This window comes from Haemorhous mexicanus, chromosome 29 (assembly GCF_027477595.1).
Source record: "Haemorhous mexicanus isolate bHaeMex1 chromosome 29, bHaeMex1.pri, whole genome shotgun sequence".
Taxonomy (NCBI): Eukaryota; Metazoa; Chordata; class Aves; order Passeriformes; family Fringillidae; genus Haemorhous; species Haemorhous mexicanus.
Genome location: NC_082369.1, coordinates 5,309,534 through 5,330,185, shown reverse-complemented (window position 1 = coordinate 5,330,185; position 20,652 = coordinate 5,309,534). Strand labels below are relative to the sequence as shown.

At 58.4% G+C, this 20,652-nt stretch overlaps 2 protein-coding genes across 5 annotated transcripts in view; both read right to left on the bottom strand.

Annotated features, from left to right (window-relative positions):
* Positions 1 to 8,533, bottom strand: part of OCLN (occludin) — a 17,738-nt gene extending 9,205 nt beyond the window's left edge. The window contains exons 1-3 of one of the 4 annotated variants that reach the window (XM_059869916.1): positions 8,436 to 8,533; positions 5,072 to 5,775; positions 1,094 to 1,252 (exon numbers count right to left, since the gene is read on the bottom strand). In XM_059869916.1, coding sequence (XP_059725899.1) covers positions 1,094 to 1,252; positions 5,072 to 5,773 — 861 coding nt within the window. In that variant the 5' untranslated portion in view covers positions 5,774 to 5,775; positions 8,436 to 8,533. Of the gene's footprint in view, positions 1 to 1,093; positions 1,253 to 5,071; positions 7,335 to 8,435 lie in introns of those variants that run through there. The other 3 variants (XM_059869917.1, XM_059869914.1, XM_059869915.1) reach the window with 3 other exon arrangements.
* Positions 7,053 to 20,652, bottom strand: part of KCNN1 (potassium calcium-activated channel subfamily N member 1) — a 26,873-nt gene continuing 13,273 nt past the window's right edge. Inside the window, exons 5-15 of the mRNA XM_059870266.1 lie at positions 20,371 to 20,481; positions 17,143 to 17,270; positions 15,053 to 15,122; positions 13,518 to 13,674; positions 9,988 to 10,324; positions 8,250 to 8,508; positions 8,124 to 8,208; positions 7,850 to 8,017; positions 7,713 to 7,799; positions 7,571 to 7,662; positions 7,053 to 7,070 (exon numbers count right to left, since the gene is read on the bottom strand). Of these exons, the coding sequence (XP_059726249.1) occupies positions 7,053 to 7,070; positions 7,571 to 7,662; positions 7,713 to 7,799; positions 7,850 to 8,017; positions 8,124 to 8,208; positions 8,250 to 8,508; positions 9,988 to 10,324; positions 13,518 to 13,674; positions 15,053 to 15,122; positions 17,143 to 17,270; positions 20,371 to 20,481 (1,512 nt within the window). The remainder of the gene's footprint in view (positions 7,071 to 7,570; positions 7,663 to 7,712; positions 7,800 to 7,849; positions 8,018 to 8,123; positions 8,209 to 8,249; positions 8,509 to 9,987; positions 10,325 to 13,517; positions 13,675 to 15,052; positions 15,123 to 17,142; positions 17,271 to 20,370; positions 20,482 to 20,652) is intronic.

Here is a 20,652-nt window from a genome sequence, read left to right as displayed (position 1 = left end):
AAACGATCCCAAACCCCAAACTCCCACACCCCAAATAACCCCAAAAACAATCCCAAACCCCAAACCCCCACACCCCAAATAACCCCAAAAATGACCCCAAATAACCCCAAACCCCCAACATCCCAAATAACCCCAAAATTATCCCAAATCCCAACATCCCAAATAACCCCAAACAATCCCAAACCCCCACACCCCAAATAACCCCAAAAACGATCCCAAACCCCAAACTCCCACACCCCAAATAACCCCAAAAACGATCCCAGACCCCAAACTCCCAACACCCCAAATAACCCCAAACCCCAAACTCCCAACACCCCAAATAACCCCAAACCCCAAACCCCCACACCCCAAATAACCCCAAACAATCCCAAACCCCAAACCCCCAACACCCCAAATAACCCCAAACGAGCCCAAACCCAAACCCCCAACATCCCAAATAACCCCAAAGACGATCCCAAACAATCCCAAACCCCAAACTCCCAACATCCCAAATAACCCCAAACCCCAAACCCCACACCCCAAATAACCCCAAAAACGATCCCAAACCCCAAACCCCCAACACCCCAAATAACCTCAAACCCCAAACCCCAAATAACCCCAAATGACCCCAAACCCCACACCCCAAATAACCCCTAAACGATCCCAAATAACCCCAAACCCCACACCCCAAATAACCTCAAAGCCCAAACCCCAAATAACTCCAAACGACCCCAAACCCCACACCCCAAATAACCCCAAACCCCAAATAACCCCCAAACCCCAAACCCCAAATGACCCCAAACCCCAGACCCCAAACGACCCCAGATCCCAAACCCCACACCCCAAATGACCCCAAACCCCAAACCCCAGACCCCAAACGACCTCAAACCCCAAACCCCACACCCCAAATGACCCCAAACCCCACACCCCAAATGACCCCAAACCCCAAACCCCACACCCCAAACAACCCCAAAGCCCAAGCCCCAGACCCCAAATGACCCCAAACCCCAAACCCCAAACCCCAAATGACCCCAAACCCCAAGCCCCAGACCCCAAAGCCCAAGCCCCAGACCCCAAACGACCCCAGACCCCAGAGCCCAGCCCCGGCTCTCACCCACTCCTCCACGTCGGGGCCCCGCGGCTCGGCGGGCGCTCGCTCCCAGCAGATGTTGTGCTTGCCGTACCGCCAGATCTTGCTGCGCGTCCGGTGCGCCAGCACGCAGATCAGGCACAGCAGGAGCACGGCCAGGAACCCGCAGGCGATGGCCACGGCCTGGGGGAGCACGGGGATTTGGGATTTGGGGATTTAGGGTTTGGGGTTTGGGGGTTTGGGAGTTTGGGGATTTGCGCCAGCACGCAGATCAGGCACAGCAGGAGCACGGCCAGGAACCCGCAGGCCATGGCCACGGCCTGGGGAAGAGCGGGGATTTGGGGTTTGGGGTTTGGGGGTTTGGGGTTTGGGGTTTGGGATTTGGGGGTTTGGGGATTGGGTGTTTGGGATTTGGGGTTTGGGGGTTTGGGGTTTGGGGGTTTGCATCAGGACGCAGATCAGGCACAGCAGGAGCACGGCCAGGAACCCGCAGGCGATGGCCACGGCCTGGGGGAACGCGGGGATTTGGGATTTGGGGGTTTGGGATTTGGGGTTTGGGGGTTTGGGATTTGGGGATTTAGGGTTTGGGATTTGGGGTTTGGGGTTTGGGGTTTGGGGGTTTGGGGATTGGGTGTTTGGGATTTGGGGTTTGGGGGTTTGGGGGTTGGGGGTTTGCATCAGGACGCAGATCAGGCACAGCAGGAGCACGGCCAGGAACCCGCAGGCGATGGCCACGGCCTGGGGGAGCGCGGGGATTTGGGATTTGGGGGTTTGGGATTTGGGGATTTAGGGTTTGGGATTTGGGGTTTGGGGATTTGGGGTTTGGGATTTGGGGTTTGGGGTTTGGGGGTTTGGGGATTGGGGATTTGCGCCAGCACGCAGATCAGGCACAGCAGGAGCACGGCCAGGAACCCGCAGGCCATGGCCACGGCCTGGGGGAGAGCGGGGATTTGGGATTTGGGGTTTGGGGTTTGGGGGTTTGGGAATTCGGGGATTTGGGGTTTGGGGGTTTGGGGATTTGCGCCAGCACGCAGATCAGGCACAGCAGGAGCACGGCCAGGAACCCGCAGGCCATGGCCACGGCCTGGGGGAGAGCGGGGATTTGGGGGTTGGGGTTTGGGATTTGGGGTTTGGGGTTTGGGATTTGGGGTTTGGGATTTGGGGGTTTGGGAGTTTGGGGGTTTGCGCCAGGACGCAGATCAGGCACAGCAGGAGCACGGCCAGGAACCCGCAGGCCATGGCCACGGCCTGGGGGAGAGCGGGGATTTGGGGTTTGGGGGTTTGGGATTTGGGGTTTGGGGTTTGGGATTTGGGGTTTGGGATTTGGGGGTTTGGGAGTTTGGGGGTTTGCGCCAGGACGCAGATCAGGCACAGCAGGAGCACGGCCAGGAACCCGCAGGCGATGGCCACGGCCTGGGGGAGAGCGGGGATTTGGGGTTTGGGGTTTGGGATTTGGGGTTTGGGGGTTTGGGGGTTTGGGGTTTGGAGTTTGGGGATTTGCGCCAGCACGCAGATCAGGCACAGCAGGAGCACGGCCAGGAACCCGCAGGCCATGGCCACGGCCTGGGGGAGCACGGGGATTTGGGGTTTGGGATTTGGGGTTTGGGGTTTGGGATTTGGGGATTTGGGGTTTGGGGGTTTGGGATTTGGAGTTTGGGGGTTTGCGTCAGGACGCAGATCAGGCACAGCAGGAGCACGGCCAGGAACCCGCAGGCAATGGCCACGGCCTGGGGGAGAGCAGGGATTTGGGATTTGGGGTTTGGGATTTGGGGATTTAGGGTTTGGGCTTTGGGATTTGGGGGTTTGGGGATTTGCGCCAGCACGCAGATCAGGCACAGCAGGAGCATAGCCAGGAACCCGCAGGCCATGGCCACGGCCTGGGGGAGAGCGGGGATTTGGGGTTTGGGGTTTGGGATTTGGGGTTTGGGGATTTGGGGGTTTGGGGGTTCAGAGATTTGGGCATTTGGGAATTCAGGGATTCGTGGTTTGGGGATTGGGGATTTGGGTGTTCAAGGATTTGGGGTTTGGGGATTTGGGAATTTGGGGATTCAGGGTTGGGAATTTGGGGATTTGGGAATTCGGGGATTCAGGGTTTGGAGATTCAGGGATTCAAGGATTTGGGGAACTGGGAATTTGGGAGTTTGGGGATTTGGGGATTCGGGGATTCAGGTTTTGGGGATTCCTGGGATTGGGGCTTTCATCCCCAAAATCCTCGTGGTGTTCGGTGAGCCCAATCCCAGAGATTCTCGGTGTGCTTCCCAAACCCCAAACCTTTCCCAAATCTCAAACCTTTCCCAGTCCTTCCCAAATCCCAAACCCCAAACCTTTCCCAAATTCCAAACCTTTCCTCTCCTCCCCAAATCCCAAACCTTTCCTCTCCTCCCCAAATCCCAGATCCAAAAGCTCCCCAAATCCCAAACCTTTCCTCTCTTTCCCAAACCTCAGATTTGGGATTTGGGAAGTTTGGGGGTTCTAAAAGGACAGGAAATGTTTGGGAATGGGGAAGGTTTGGGATTAAGGAAGGTTCGGGCTTTGGGAAGGTCGGGCAGGATCCGGGGCTCCCGGTGCCAGCCGGGCACGGCCGGGCCCCCATCCCGTGCCAGTCCCGGGCCCCGTCCCGGGCCCCATCCCGGGCCGGCCCCGTCCCGTGCCAGTCCCGGGCCCCATCCCGGGCCGGCCCCGTCCCGTGCCAGTCCCGGGCGGCCCCGGGCGCTCCCGGTCCCACCGGCCGGGCTGGAAGCGCCGCATTCCAATTCCAGCCCCGGCGCGGGGAGCGGCCCCGGCCTGGCCACGGACGGGACCGGGATTGGGGTCTGGGAATGATTTGGGACCGGGATCCAGGACCGGGACATCCCGGGAATGCTTTGGGATCGCTGCGGTTTGGGGTTGGCTCGGGCAAGAGCAGGGGGGAGGTGAGCGAGGGGGCGGGGCTGATTCCTGAATCCCAAATTTTTCTCTGCCCTTCCCGAATCCCAAACCTTTCCATGGAGGTCCTTCCCTCACCCCCTGTCTTCTCCCGGTGGTCCCTGTGCCACCTCTTGCCCGGTGGTCCCTGTCCCCCCGGTAGTCCCTGTTCCCACCCAGTGATCCCCATTCCCTGGTGGTCCCCATCCCCCCGGTAGCCCCTGTCCCCTCTCCACTGGTCCCCATCCTCTCTTGGTGGTCCCCATCCCCTCCCAGTAGTCCCCGTCCCCTCCCAATGGTTGCCATCCCCTCCTGGTGGTCCCTGTCCCCTCTCAGTAGCCCCTGTCCCCTCCTAGTGGTCCCCATCCCCTCCTGGTGGTCCCTGTTCCCTCCCAGTACCCCCTGTCCCCTCCCAGTAGCCCCTGCCTCCTCCTGGTGGTCCCTGTCCCCTCTCAGTAGCCCCTGTCCCCTCCCAGTGGTCCCTGTCCCCTCCCAGTAGTCTCTGTTCCCTGGTGGTCCCCCATCCCCTCCCAGTGGTCCCCATCCCCTCCTGGTAGTCCCCATCCCCTCCTGGTGGTCCCTGTCCCCTCTCAGTAGCCCCTGCCCCCTCAAAGTAGCCCCATCCCCCTCCCCAGTGGCCCCGTCTCCTCCTGATGGTCCCTGTCCCCTCCCAGTAGCCCCTGTCCCCTCCTGATGGTCCCCATCCCCTCCTGGTGGTCCCCATCCCCTCCTGGTAGTCCCTGTCCCCTCTCAGTAGCCCCTGTCCTCTCCCAGTGGTCCCTGTCCTCCAGTAGCCCCTGTCTCCTCCTGATGGTCCCCATCCCCTCCTGGTGGTCCCTGCCCCCTCCCAGTAGCCCCATCCCCTCCCGGTGGCCCCGTCCCCCTCCCAGAGGTCCCCATCCCCTCCTGATGGTCCCCATCCCCTCCCGGTGGCCCTGTCCCCCTCCCGGCGGCCCCCATCCTCTCCTGGTGGTCCCTGTCCCCTCTCAGTAGCCCCTGCCCCCTCCTGATGGTCCCCATCCCCTCCCGGTGGCCCTGTCCCCCTCCCGGTGGCCCCATCCCCCTCCCGGTGGCCCCATCCCCGCCGTCCCCACCGACCTCCTGCGGGTCCACGGTGCAGTAGTGGTACAGGTACTGGTTGAGCACGGCGCCCCCGGCGTACACCTGGCTGCACATGGCCAGCAGCGGGCTGTAGTAGTAGCCCCCGCCGCTCATCTGCGCCTGCGGGTTCACCCCCACCACGTAGACGATGCTGGCCACCAACATCACCAAGGCCAGCAGGGCGCTGACCACGATGACCACCAGGTAGAACCGGCGCGACCGCGACCCGCTGGACTTGCTCAAGCTGGCCACCAACAAGCCCAGCTGGGCTAGGAAGCAGAGCACGGCCATGGCGATCATGAAGCCGTTGGCCGCCCGCGGGTTGGTGACGCCTCCGTAGTATCCACCGTAACCGTAGCCGTAGTTCACCCCGCTGCCGTAGTAACCGGAGCCGTAGTAGCCACCGAGGCCGGTGCCCAGCACGCCGCCGTAGCCGTAACCGTAGCCGTAATCCCAGGCCAGCGTGGAGGCCACGCAGGCGAACACGGCCACGCACAGCAGCATCACCGCGCCCTCCAGCAGCCGCACCAGCCCCGGCGGCGACGACCACTTGTAGAAAAGCTGAGGCACGTCCTCCACGTAGTAGGAGCCCGGTGGAGGCGAGCGGGCGGTGAAATCGTAGCCATAGTCGCCCGTCGGTGGCCCGTAGGAGGTGGGAGGTGGCCCGTAGGCGCTGTCGTAGGGTTTCTTGGTGAACATCCCTGCGGGGACAGACGGAAAGATCTCCGGGGTGGTTCTGTCGCCGCCGGCGGGAAGGACTTTGGTCCCTTTGTCACCGTCGCCACCCAGCTGGGGAGGAGGGAGTGGGAGGCACGGAGGTTTGTGTGGGGAAACTGAGGCACGTCCAAAAAGCTTTGGAGATGTCATCAAAAAAAATAACAACTTGGAGATCCAAGATTTTTGTTGGTCTGCCAAGAAAAATCTTGGAGACCCCGCGAAAAAGTTTGGAGAGCTCCCAAAAAATCCTTGGAGATCGCACCAAAAAAAGCCCGGAGAACCCCCCAAAAAAACTTTGGAGATCCTACAAAAAAAAAGCCTTGGAGACTCCACAAACAAATTTGGAGACACCCCCAAAAAATACCTGGAGAGACCACCAAAAAATCCTTGGAGAGCCCACCAAAAAAACCTTGGAGAACACACTAAAAAAACCTTGGAGAACCCACCAAAAAAACCTTGGAGAACACACTAAAAAAACCTTGGAGAACCCACCAAAAAAACCTTGGAGAGCCCACCAAAAAAACCTTGGGGATCCCACAAAAAAAACCTTGGAGAACCCACTAAAAAGAGCTGGGAAACCTCCCCAAAAAGAACCTGAAGAGATCTACAAAAAATCTTGGAGACCCCACCAAAAAAATCCTTGGAGAACCCACCAAAAAAACCTTGGAGAACCCACCAAAAAGAACCTGGAGAGACCCACAAAAAATTTTGGAGACCACACCAAAAAATTCTTGGAGAACCCCCAAAAAAGTCCTTGGACACCCCACAAAAAATGTCTTGGAGACCCCCAGAAAAACCTTGGAGACCTTCCCTAAAAAACCCCTTAGAGATCCCACAAAACCCCTTGGAAAACCCACAAAAAAACCTTGGAGACCCCACCAAAAAAACCTTGGAGACCCCACCAAAAAAACCTTGGAGAACCCCCAAAAAATCCTTGGAGATCCTACCAAAAATCCTTGGAGAACCCCAAAAAAAACTTTGGAGATCCCACAAAATCCTCGGAGACGCTACAGAAGTTTTATGGGGAAACTGAGGCACGGCGTTGACGTGGGGAAACTGAGGCACGGTGAGTCACCAGCCGGTGCCACCCCAGGCACGCCGGGCTCTCGGTGTCACCTCCCTGTCCCCAACAGCTCCGGAGCCGGCAGGGAATTAATTGGGATTGTTGGAATTCCCTGTGGGAAGCGGGGCCTGAGCTGATCCGGCCGGATTAAAAAATCCAAATCATCAAAATAATTAACAATAATTCTAATTACTGAGGTCACGTGGGGCAGAGCGGCTGGAAAATTGGGGCGGGGGGCTTAAATGTGGGGACCCCGCCTGGGCCAGGCAGAGACCCCAAAAAAAACCCCAAAAAAATCCCCACGATCGCTGCGGGAAACGGGAATTCCTGCGGGAAACCCAAACCGGGAGCCCGTGCCGGTGGTACCGGGGCTCGGTGGGACCCGCGGGAGGGGCGGGGAGGAGTTTTGGGGGTGCCCAAGGGTCCCGGTGCCACCGAGCCCAAATCTCCCGGTGCCACCGATCCCGAATCCCTCGGTCTCACCGAGCCCAAATCTCCCGGTGCCACCGAGCCCAAATCTCCCGGTGCCACCGAGCCCAAATCTCCTGGTCCCACCGATCCCAAATCTCCCGGTCTCACCGATCCCAAATCCCCCGGTACCGGGCGGATCCCCCCGTTCGACCCCACCGGGAACCCCCGGGAGGCCACCGGGACCCGCAGCGGTGACCGGAGCGCGGTGTCGCCGGTGGCGGCGGGGCCGGGGACGGCTCCGGTACCGGGAGCGCTACCGGGGGCAGCACGGAGGGGATTTCGGCGGTGTCGGGGAGCCCGGTACCGGTGCGGAGCCGTTGGGGACACCGGTACCGCTCTGGAATCCGGAACCGACGGGGACCCGAGTGCCGGTGGACAATCCGGTACCGGTGCGGAGCCGGTGGGGACCCCGGTTCCGCTTTAGAACCCGGTACCGGCGGGGACCCGAGTGCTGGTGGGGACACCGGTACCGCTCTGGAATCCGGAACCGACGGGGACCCGAGTGCCGGTGGGGACCCCGGTACCGGTGTGGACCCGGTGGGGACCCCGGTTCTGCTTTAGAACCCGGTACCGGCGGGGACCCGAGTGCCGGTGGGGTCCCCGGTACCGCTTTAGAACCCGGTACCGGCAGGGACCCGAGTGCCGGTGGGGACCCCGGTACCGGTGTGGACCCGGTGGGGACCCCGGTACCGCTTTAGAACCCGGTACCGGCAGGGACCCGAGTGCCGGTGGGGACCCCGGTACCGCTTTAGAACCCCGTACCGGCAGGGACCCGAGTGCCGGTGGGGACCCCGGTACCGGTGTGGACCCGGTGGGGACCCCGGTTCCGCTTTAGAACCCGGTACCGGCGGGGACCCGAGTGCCGGTGGGGACCCCGGTACCGCTGTGGAATCCCGTGGCCGCTCCCGGTCCGGCCCGCTGTACCGGAGAGAAGCGCGGCGGGGCCCCCGGTGCCTCGGGGAAGGACGAACCCCTCCGTGCGCAGCGGGGAGCGGAGACCCCCCCCACCCCCCGGTGCTCCCTCCCGTTCCGGTACCGCCCTCCCCCCGCGCTGCCGGTGCCGGTACCGCTGCCGGTACCGGGGGTTCCCGGTCCCGCCGAGCCGCTCACCTGCCGCCTCTCCGCCGCTTTGTTCACCTTAAAATGGCAGCCGGGAGCGGCGGAGGCGGCGGCGGCGGCGGCGCTGCGGGACCGGCCCCGGGTCCCGCCCCCGGGGAGGGCGGGGGGGGCAGCACCGGGCACCGAGGGGTTAAAAAGGGGGCGGGGCCCAAGCGGGGGAGGGTTGGGGACATTTTGGGGGGGACAAAAGGGGAAATTGGGGACCCCCAAAGTGGGGAGGGGGAGGGGCGGATGGAGGTCCCGCCCCCCTAAAAACCAGCGGAGATTTTTGGGTGTTAATTACCGAAGGTAATGAATGAATTAATTAATGTTTAATTACCTCCGTTCCCGGGGGGAGGGGCAAGGGACACATGGGGGGGGGGAAGGGGGCGGGGCCTCCCCAAAAACCCCAAAATTTGGGGAGGGGGTGTCCCAGGGTGTCCCCGATTGTCGCGGCTCCGGTGGCACCGGGATCGGGGGGGATCCGGCCGGGATCGGGAATGGATCCAGTCAGGAATGATCGCCCCGGGATCGGGAATTCTGGGATGGATCCAGCCGGGATCGGGAATTCTGGGATGGATCCAGCCGGGATCGGGAATATCGGGAATGATCCCACCGGGATCGGCGTGGATCCAGCCGGGATTGTTCCTGCCGGGATCGGGAATTCTGGGATGGATCCAGCCGGGATCGGGAATATCGGGAATGATCCCACCGGGATCGGCGTGGATCCAGCCGGGATTGTTCCTGCCGGGATCGGGAATTCTGGGATGGATCCAGCCGGGATCGGGAATATCGGGAATGATCCCACCGGGATGGGGAATTCTGGGATGGATCCAGCCGGGATGGGGAATTTTGGGATGGATCCAGATGGGCTTGGGAATGCTGGGAATGATCCCACTGGGATCGGGATGGATCCAGCTGGGATCGGGAATATCGGGAATGATCGCACCGGGATCGGGAATTCTGGGATGGATCCTGCAGAGATTGGGAATATCGGGAATGGTCCAACCGGGATCGGGAATTCTGGGATGGATCCTGCTGAGATCGGGAATGTTGGGATGGATCCCGCTGGGATTGGGAATGTGGGGAATGGTCCCACCGGGATCGGGATGGATCCAGCTGGGATCGGGAATATTGGGAATGGTCCAACCGGGATCGGGAATTCTGGGATGGATCCTGATGAGATCGGGAATGTTGGGATGGATCCAGCCGGGATCGGGAATGCCGGGAATGATCCAACGGGGACTGGGGTGGATCCAGCTGGGATCGGGAACGTTGGGATGGATCCAGCCAAGATGGGAAATGTTGGGAATGGTCCCACCAGGATCGGGAATTCAGGGATGGATCCAGCCGGGATCGGGAATGCCGGGAATGATTCAACCGGGATGGGGAATTCTGGGGTGGATCCTGCTGAGATTGGGAATGTCGGGATGGATCCAGTCGGGAATGATCCCACCAGGCCCGGGAATGCTGGGAATCACACTGGGATGGATCCAGCCGGGATGGGGAATGCCGGGAATGATCCCAGCAGGATCGGGATGGATCCAGCCGGGAATGATCCCACCGGGCCCTGGAATTCTGGGATGGATCCAGCCGGGCCCGGGAATGTCGGGACGGATCCTTCCGGGACGGATCGTCCGGCCGCGGTGACACTTTTGGGGACACAGCCCCCGACCACAGTGACATCCTTGGGGACACTTTTGGGGACCCAGCGCCGTCCCCTCGCGCCCCCCGCGCTGTCCCCAGCTCGTCCTGGAAGGTGACACGCCTGGCACGCGCTGGCGGCGGTGACATCGCCACACGGGGGGTGGCGGCGCTGAGGTGGCGCCGGGGTGGGGACCTCGCGGGGATGTCACCGCTCCCGGCACCCCCGCGGGGCTCCTGGCGCTCCGAGGCCACCCCTGGAGGGGACACAGAAGTGGCGGTGTCGCCGTGCCTCAGTTTCCCCCCGCGGGCCACCTGCGGCCGTCCCTCCTCGGCGGCACCGCGAGGCCACCGTGTCCCCCGGGGTGTCCCCTGTCCCCAGTTTGGGCTGGGACGAGCGGGAAGCACCCACTGGTGGCCCCGTGTCCCCTCTCCCCGTGTCCCCTCCCCGTGCCAGCCCTTGGGGACAATGGCCGGTGTCCTGTCCCCTGCCACCGCCGTTACCTGCCCGTCGCATGGGGAGGGGACACACGCGACCCCCGGGCACAGCGCGATGTCCCCTGGCTGCTCCCCAGTGCCACCAGCAGTGCCACCAGCAGTGCCACCAGCAGTGCCACCAGTGCCACCAGTGCCACCACCGCCAGGCACCGCGCGTTAATCATTGACAGCCTCGCGCCACCCCCATTGTCGCACGGGGCCACCACGGGGCCACCACCCCCCCCTCCCCCACCTACGGAGTGTCCCCGAACCCTCGCGGCGCCCCAAAAAAGGGTCTGGGGTCCCCCAAAATCTGCCCCGAAACCCCACAAAGTTCCCAGGGTGGGGGGAGCTCCCGGGAAGGGGGAAACCCAAAAATCCCCCAAAATCACCCCAAAAATCCGGCCAAAATCCCCCAAACCCCTCAAAATCCCCCCAAAACCCCCAAAATGGCCCCCAAATCCCCGCAAAAATCCCCCCAAAAATCCCCCCCAAAACCCCCTAAAAATTCCCCCAAAACGCCCCAAAATCCCAAAAAATCCCCAAGAATCCCCTAAAATCCCCCCCAAAATCCCCCCCAATCCCCCTAAACCCCCTAAAAATTCCCCAAAAACCCCCAAAATTCCCCCAAAAATCCCCTCCAAAACTCCCTAAAAATTCCCCCAAAACCGGCCCAAAAATCCCAAAAAATCCCCAAAAATCCCCCCCAAAATCTCCCAAAATCCCTAAAAATTCCCCCAAAACGGCCCCAAAATCCCAAAATATCCCCAAAAATCTCCCAAAATTCCCCCAAATCCCCCGAAACCCCTAAAAATTCCCCCAAAACCCCCAAATCCCCCAAAAATCCCCCCCAAACCCCCTAAAAATTCCCCCAAAATCCCCCAAATCCCCCCAAAAATCCCCCAAACCGCCCCCAAAATCCCCAAAAATCCCCCAAAATCCCCCAACCCCCCCCCAGGCCAAGCAGAGAGCCACACGTGCAGTTCAGGCTCCTTTAATTTGCGCCTCAGCCCCCCCCAAATCCCCCCAAAAAACCCCAAATTTCCCCAAATCCCCCCCCAAGAACCCCCCCACAGCGCAGGGGGGGGCAGAACCCCCCCGGGGAGGGGTCCAGGGTTGTGGGGAGGGGTCCTGACCCCCCCAGGAGGATGGGGGATGGGCTCAGTATTGCATCCAGGGGTGCCACCCCCTCCCCAAATCCCACCCACCCCCCCCCCAAAAATTTTCCAGCTGGGGGAAACTGAGGCACAGAGAGGTGACGTCACCAAGGTCACTTTGGGGGGGCGGAGCCACGAATGGAGACCCCCCCCCCTCCAAAAAATACACGCCCCCGCCCCATTTTAGGGGTCACCACGGGGGTGTCCCCCCCCCAAACCCCAAATTTGAGACCCCACCCCAAAAAACCTCTCATGGCTCCTGGTTTGTCCCCTCTGTCCCTTGTCCCCTCCCCCCCCCCCCAAATAAAAAAGGCTCAGCTCGGCTCCCACCGCTTGGGGGGGGTCCAGGAGGGATTTTGGGGGGTCCCGGGGGGGTCCCGGGGGGGTTTTTGGGGGGGTCCAGCACAGTGAAGGCAGGAGTTTGTATACAGAGCTTTCCAGAACAAAGCTACGGCAACGGCCACACGATGGCCAGAGATCAACTCGGGGACCCCCCCTGCACCCCAAAACCGGGGGGGGGACACAGAGGGGTCTGAGACCACCCCCCACCCCAAATTCTGGGGGGTACAAAGGGGTTTGTGACCCCCCCCTGCACCCCAAAACTGCGGGGGGAGCGAGGGGATGGGAGACCCCCCGCCGCACCCCAAAATCAGGGGGGTGTGAGGAGATTGGGACCCCCCCCCGCACCCCAAATTCGGCGGGGTTCAGAAGGGTCTGTGACGCCCCTGAACCCCAAATTCTGGGGGACACAAAGGGGTCTGTGACCCCCCTGCACCCCAAAACTGCGGGGGGACACAAAGGGGTCTGTGACCACCCCACACCCCAAAATCAGGGGGGAGCGAGGGGATGGGAGACCCCCCCCCTGAACCCCAAAACCAGGGGGGACACAGAGGGGTCTGGGGGTGTCCCCAACCCCCCCCCCCCCCCACGGGGTCACCTGCTGTCCCAGGTGACAGAAGGGGACGGGGGGGGGGTCCCCAGCGCCCCTCAGCCGCTGTCCGAGGTGACACACGGGTGACACGAGTGACACCCAGCCGCTGTCCGAGGTGACACACGGGTGACACGGGTGACACCCAGCCGCTGTCCGAGGTGACACACGGGTGACACGGGTGACACCCAGCCGCTGTCCGAGGTGACACGGGTGACACAGGTGACACAGGTGACACTCGCTGTCCAGCCACCATCCCTCATCCGCTGTCCGAGGCGGCCCGGGCGCTGTCACTGTCCCGGGCGCTGTCGCTGTCGCTGTCACTGCCACCGCGGCGGGGGCTGCAGGGCGCGGTGGCGGCGGTGTGGCGCGGTGTCCCCGCGGCTGTCCCCGGCGCTGTCCCCTCTGTCCCCGTGGCTCTCTCGGCGGCTGTCCCCATGGCTGTCCCGGCTGTCCCCGGCGCTGTCCCCGCTGTCCCGGCTGTCCCCAGCGCTGTCCTGGCTGTCCCCAGCGCTGTCCCCATGGCTGTCCCGGCTGTCCCAGCTGTCCCCACGGCTGTCCCCGCTGTCCCCACGGCTGTCCCCGCTGTCCTCAGCGCTGTCCCCGCTGTCCCCAGGGCTGTCCCCGCTGTCCCCACGGCTGTCCCCGCTGTCCCCGGAGCTGTCCCCAGGGCTGTCCCCGCTGTCCCCACGGCTGTCCCCAGGGCTGTCCCCGCTGTCCCCGCTGTCCCCAGGGCTGTCCCCAGGGCTGTCCCCGCTGTCCCCAGGGCTGTCCCCAGCGCTGTCCCCGCTGTCCCCAGCGCTGTCCCCGCTGTCCCCAGGGCTGTCCCCGCTGTCCCCGGAGCTGTCCCCAGGGCTGTCCCCGCTGTCCCCGGGGCTGTCCCCGCGCGGCCGGGCTGGCGCAGGGCTCGGCCGAGCAGCGCGGGCAGCGCCTGCAGGAGCCCCCCCAGCGCCTCCAGCTGCGCCTCGAGCGCCCCCAGGCGGCGGCTCAGCTCCTCGTGCCGCTCCTGCAGCTCCGACAGCAGCTCCAGCATCACCGACTGCGTCTGCGCCGGAAACGGGGCGTCAGGGGGACCCCCAAAACAGGGGGGGGTCAGGGGGGACCCCCAAAACAGGGGGGGGTCAGGGGGGACCCCAAAAACAGGGGGGGGTCAGGGGGGACCCGAAATATGGGGGGGTTAGGGGGGACCCTGAAATATGGGGGGGTTAGGGGTCAGGCATCACCGACTGCGTCTGCGCCAGAAACGGGGGAGTGGGGGGGGGGGTTGGGGTCAGGGGGACCCCAAAAACATGGGGGGGGTCAGGGGGGACCCCGAAATATGGGGGGGTTTGGGGAACCCAAAAACAGGGGGGGGTCAGGGGGACCCCGAAATATGGGGGGTTTGGGGTCAGGGGACAGGCATCACCGACTGCGTCTGCGCCAGAAACGGGGGGTCAGGGGGACCCCAAAACAGGGGGGGGTCAGGGGGTACCCCAAAAACAGGAGGGGTTCAGGGGGGACCCCAAAACAGGGGGGGGTCAGGGGGGACCCCGAAATATGGGGGGGTTAGGGGGGACCCCGAAATATGGGAGGGGTTTGGGGTCAGGCATCACCGACTGCGTCTGCGCCGGAAACGGGGGGGGGCCAGGGGACCCCAAAAACAGGGGGGTTAGGGGGAGAGACCCCAAAATATGGGGGGGGTTAGGGCAGGGGGACCCCAAAAACAGGGGGGGTTTGGGGTCAGGCATCACCATCTGCATCTGCAACAGGACACGGGGCAGGGGCACCCCAAAAATATGGGGGGGGTTTGGGGTCAGGGAGGAGCTGACCCCACAGCAATGGGGTTTTTAGGGCTGATCCCATAAAAATGGGGTTTTTAGGGCTGATCCCATAAAAATGGGGTTTTTTAGGGCTGACCCCACAGCAATGGGGTTTTTGGGGCTGACCCCACAGCAATGGGGTTTTGGGGGCTGACCCCACAGCTATGGGGTTTTCTGGGGCTGACCCCACAGCAATGGGGTTTTTAGGGCTGATCCCATAAAAATGGGGTTTTTGGGGCTGACCCCACAGCAATGGGGTTTTTAGGGGCTGACCCCATAAAAATGGGGTTTTTTGGGGCTGACCCCATAAAAATGGGGTTTTTGGGGCTGACCCCCCAGCAATGGGGTTTTTAGGGCTGACCCCACAGCAATGGGGTTTTTGGGGCTGACCCCACAGCTATGGGGTTTTTGGGGCTGACCCCACAGCTATGGGGTTTTCTGGGGCTGACCCCACAGCAATGGGGTTTTTGGGGCTGACCCCATAGCAATGGGGTTTTTAGGGCTGACCCCACAGCAATGGGGTTTTTAGGGCTGACCCCATAGCAATGGGGTTTTTGGGGCTGACCCCATAGCAATGGGGTTTTTGGGGCTGACCCCACAGCAATGGGGTTTTCTGGAGCTCACCTTGGCCAGGTCCACCAGGGTGTTGGCCTGGTCGTTGAGTTTGCGCTGCTCCATCTTCACACTCCTCAGCCTGAGGGGACAATGGCAGCCTTGGGGACACTCCCGGGACCGCTGTCACCCCCCGGCAGCAGTGTCACCACCCCAGCAGCGCTGTCACCATCCCAGGAGTGCTGTCACCACCCCAGGACCGCTGTCACCCCCCGGCAGCACTGTCACCACCCCAGCAGCGCTGTCACCATCCCAGGAGCGCTGTCACCACCCCAGCAGCGCTGTCACCTCTGTCACCTCTGTCACCTCTGTCACCTCTGTCACCTCTGTCCTCCTCCATGCAGCCCCTCCCCCAAACGTGCAGCCCCCCCCCCCCACACCGAGGGGGTCCCCTCGGTTCTTGGGGTGTCCCCCCGAGGGTGTCTCTCCGGTTTTTGGGGTGTCCTCTGGGGTTTTGGGGTGTCCCCCGGGTTTTTGGGGTGTCCCCCCGAGTTTTGCGGTGTCCCCTCAGGTTCTGGGGTGTCCCCTCGGGTTTTTGGGGTGTCCCCTCGGTTTTTGGAGCGTCCCCTCGGGTTTTTGGGGTGTCCCCTCTTTTTTTGGGGTGTCCCCTGGGTTTTGGGGTGTCCCCTCGGGTTTTAGGGTGTCCCTCCGGTTTTTGGGGTGTCCCCCGGGTTTTAGGGTGTCCCCTCGGGTGTCCCCCCGGGTTTTAGGGTGTCCCCCCCACCCCAAATGTGGCGGCAGAGCCCGCGCGAAGCCGGGTGGGGGAGGGGAGGGGGGAGGGGCACTTACTTCTGAGCTCTGCGGGGGCGGCGCAGCAGAGGGAAAACAAAGGGTTAAAGGCGAGGGGACAGCGCGACAACGACACCGCCACCGCCCCGAGGGACCCCGGAAAGGGACACTTGGGGACCCCCCTGTCCCAGCCAGGCCACCCCCGGCCACCCCCAGACCCCAGCCCGGAGATGGGGGAGCCCGGGGGTCACCCCAAAGGTCGGGGGTCCCCACAGGGGACAGGGACAGGGACGGGGACAGTTAGGGGACAGGGACAGGGACAGGGAGGGGACAGGGACAGGGACAGGGACAGGGACAGGGACAGGGATGGGGACAGGGATGGGGACAAGGACGGGGACAGGGACAGGGATGGGGACAGGGATAGGGACAGGGATGGGGACAGGGATAGGGAGGGGACAGGGATGGGGACAGTGATAGGGAGGGGACAGGGACAGGGACAGGAATGGGGACAGGGAAGGGACAGGGACAGGGACAGGGACAGGGACAGGGACAGGCACAGCGGGGGGGGACACACAATGGCACAAGGGGACAGGGATGGAGTAGGGGAGGGGGACAGAGGATGGGGACAAGGACAGGGGACAGGGGATGGGGACAAGGAGAGAGGAGAGGGGACAAGGACAGCGGGAATGAGGGACAGGGAATGAGGGACGGGGACAAGAATGGGGACAAGAATGGGGTAGAGGACAAGGCAAGGAGGGCAGGACAGTAGAATGGGGGACAGGGGACAAGAATGTGGACAAGGAAAGGGGACAGGAATGGGGACACGGAATGGGGACAAGAATGGGGACAAGGAATGGGGACACGGAATGGAGACAAGACCAGGGGACAGGGAATGGGGACAAGAATGGGGACGAGGCCAGAGGACAAGAATGGGGACAAGGAAAGGGGACATGAATGGGGACAAGAATGGGGACAAGGATGGGGACAAGAACGGGGACAAGGATAGGCACAAGGAACAGGGACAAGGAAAGGGGACATGAATGGGGACAAGAACAGGGGACAAGAATGGGGACAAGAATGGGGACAGGAATGGGGACAAGGATGGGGACAGGAATGGGGACACCAATGGGGACAAGGAATGGGGACAAGGATGGGGTAGAGCTCAAGGCCAGGAGATGACAACAAGGACAGAGGATGAGGACAGCGGGCTTGGGGACAGCGGACAGCCAGGCGAGGCCACCAAGACCAGGTGACAAACACAGAACCACCACCAGGGCACCAAACCCAACCCACCCACTGCTGTCCCCGAGGTCACCCCCGCTCTGGGGACACGGGGGAGGTGACAAGGAAGCAGGAAAAGCGGTGGCACTTACTGATGGATGGCTTGGAGGAACTTACGCTGGTGGGTCCGAACTCGGGCGTGGTCGATCTTCTTCACCAGCTTGGTGTGCTTGTAGATCAGCCACGTCTCCCTGAGCACGTTGGCGGCGGCGTTCTTCACCTGCCGCCCCAAAGCCCAAAAGTCACCCCTGGCTTCCAGAAAAAATCCATTTTTCCCCATTTTTCCCCATTTTTTCCCCATTTTTCCCCCATTTTTTATGGGCGTTCCCTTGGTTTTTTGGGTTTTTTCCTCATTTTAATGGAATTATTTCACAATTTTAATCCAGATTTTCTCGGTCACAACGGAATTTTTCCTCGGTTTTAACGTGGCATTCCCAGGTTTTAATAGGGTTTTTCCATTTTAATGGGATTTTTCCCCATTTTCCCCATTTTTTCCCATTTTTTCCCCATTTTTCCCCATTTTTCCCCCATTTTTATGGGCATTCCCTTGGTTTTTTGGGTTTTTTCCTCGTTTTAATCGGGTTTTTTTCACAATTTTAATCCAGATTTTCATGGCTATAACAGAATTTTTTCTCGGTTTTAATGTGGCATTTCTAGGTTTTAATGGGATTTTCCCCATTTTTATGGGATTTTCCCCTATTTTTTCCCATTTTTCCCCATTTTTCCCCATTTTTCCCCCATTTTTAATGGGCGTTCCCTTGGATTTTTGGGTTTTTTCCTCGTTTTAATCGGGTTTTTATCATAATTGTAATCCAGATTTTCATCGTCATAATGAAAATATTCCTCAGTTTTAATGTGGCATTCCCAGGTTTTAATGGGGTTTTCCCATTTTTATGGGATTTTCCCCCATTTTTTTCCCATTTTTCCCCATTTTCCACTTGGTTTTTTGGGTTTTTTCCTCGTTTCAATTGGTTTTTTTTCACAATTTTAATCCAGATTTTCTCGGTCACAATGGAATATTTCCTTATTTTAACATGGCATTCCCAGATTTTAATGAGGTTTTCCCATTTTTATGGGATTTTTCCCCATTTTTCCCCATTTTTTCCCCATTTTTCCCCATTTTTCCCCATTTTTGCCCATTTTCCCCCCATTTTTTATGGGCGTTCCCTTGGTTTTTTGGGTTTTTTCCTATTTTTAATTGGGGTTTTATCACAATTTTAATCCAGATTTTCACGGTTATAATGAAATTTTTCTTCAGTTTTAATGTGGCATTCCCAGGTTTTAATGGGGTTTTCCCGTTTTTATGGGATTTTTCCCCATTTTTTCCCATTTTTCCCCATTTTCCACTTGTTTTTTTGGGTTTTTTCCTCGTTTTAATTGGTTTTTTTTCACAATTTTAATCCAGATTTTCTCGGTCACAATGGAATATTTCCTCATTTTAACGTGGCATTCCCAGATTTTAATGGGGTTTTCCCATTTTTATGGGATTTTCCCCCATTTTCCCCATTTTTTCCCATTTTTCCCATTTTCCCCCCATTTTTTATGGGCGTTCCCTTGGTTTTTTGGGTTTTTTCCTCGTTTTAATTGGTTTTTTTTTTCACAATTTTAATCCAGATTTTCTCGGTCACAATGGAATATTTCCTCATTTTAACATGGCATTCCCAGATTTTAATGGGGTTTTCCCATTTTTATGGGATTTTCCCCCATTTTCCCCATTTTTTCCCATTTTCCCCCTTTTTTTCCCCATTTTTTCCCCATTTTTTATGGGCGTTCCCTTGGATTTTTGGGGTTTTTCCTCGTTTTAATCGGGTTTTTATCACAATTTTAATCCAGATTTTCATGGCCATAATGAAATTTTTCTTCAGTTTTAATGTGGCATTCCCAGGTTTTAATGGGATTTTTTTCCCATTTTAATAGGATTTTAATGGGGTTTTTTCCCATTTTAATGGATTTTAATGGGATTTCCCCCATTTTTAATGGGATTTTAATGGGATTTTCCCCATTTTTAATGGGATTTTAATGTGATTTTCCCCATTTTTAATGGGATTTTAATGGGATTTTTCCCATTTTTAATGGGATTTTAATGGGGTTTTTTCCCATTTTAACAGATTTTAATGGGATTTTCCCCCATTTTTAATGGGTTTTTTTTCCCATTTTAACGGATTTTAATGGGATTTTCCCCATTTTTAATGGGATTTTAATGGGGTTTTTTCCCATTTTAACGGATTTTAATGGGATTTCCCCCATTTTTAGCGGGATCTCCCCGATGTTAATGGGATTTTAATGGGGTTTTTTCCATTTTAACAGATTTTAATGGGATTTTCCACCTTTTTAATGGGATTTTAATGGGATTTTTTCCCATTTTAACAGATTTTAATGGGATTTTCCCATTTTTAATGGGGTTTTTTCCCATTTTAACGGATTTTAATGGGATTTTCCACCTTTTTAATGGGATTTTAATGGGACTTTCCCCATTTTAACGGATTTTAATGGGATTTCCCCGATGTTAATGGGATTTTAATGGGATTTTCCCATTTTTAATGGGGTTTTTTCCCATTTTAACGGATTTTAATGGGATTTTCCCATTTTTAATGGGGTTTGTTCCCATTTTAACAGATTTTAATGGGATTTTCCCATTTTTAATGGGGTTTTTTCCCATTTTAACGGATTTTAATGGGATTTTCCACCTTTTTAATGGGATTTTAATAGGATTTTCCCCATTCTAACGGATTTTAATGGGATTTCCCCGATGTTAATGGGATTTTAATGGGTTTTTCCCATTTTTAATGGGGTTTTTTCCATTTTAACGGATTTTAATGGGATTTTCCCATTTTTAATGGGTTTTTTTCCATTTTAACGGATTTTAATGGGATTTTCCACCTTTTTAATGGGATTTTAATGGGATTTTTCCCATTTTAATGGATTTTAATGAGATTTCCCCCATTTTTAATGGGGTTTTTTCCCATTTTAATGGATTTTAATGGGATTTTCCACCTTTTTAATGGGATTTTAATGGGATTTTTCCCATTTTTAATGGGATTTTAATGGGATTTTTTCCCATTTTAACGGATTTTAATGGGATTTCCCCGATGTTAATGGGATTTTAATGGGATTTTCCCATTTTTAATGGGGTTTTTTCCCATTTTAACGGATTTTAATGGGATTTTCCACCTTTTTAATGGGATTTTAATAGGATTTTCCCCATTTTAACAGATTTTAATGGGATTTCCCCCATTTTTAGCGGGATCTCCCCACCTTTACGGGTTCTGCCGGGTTTTTCCCGTTTTCCCCAGGATTTCCCCCGTTCCCGGCGCTCTCACCCTCTTGGTGAGCTGCGTGTCCATCATGAAGTTGTGCACGTGCTTCTCGGCCTTGGTCAGCTCCAGCTTCCGGGCCACCACGGCCACCACCAGCGCCGTGCAGCCCGCGCCCTGCGGGGACCGCGGGGACAGCGGGGACAGCGTTGGCTCCGCCCCCTCGTTTGCATGCCCGCATTCATTTGGGGGGTCCCCAAGGGAGGGTCCCCTCACGGTGTCACCTCGTGGTGTCACCACCCCTCACCGTGTCCCCAAGGGAGGGCCCCCTCATGGTGTCCCCTCATG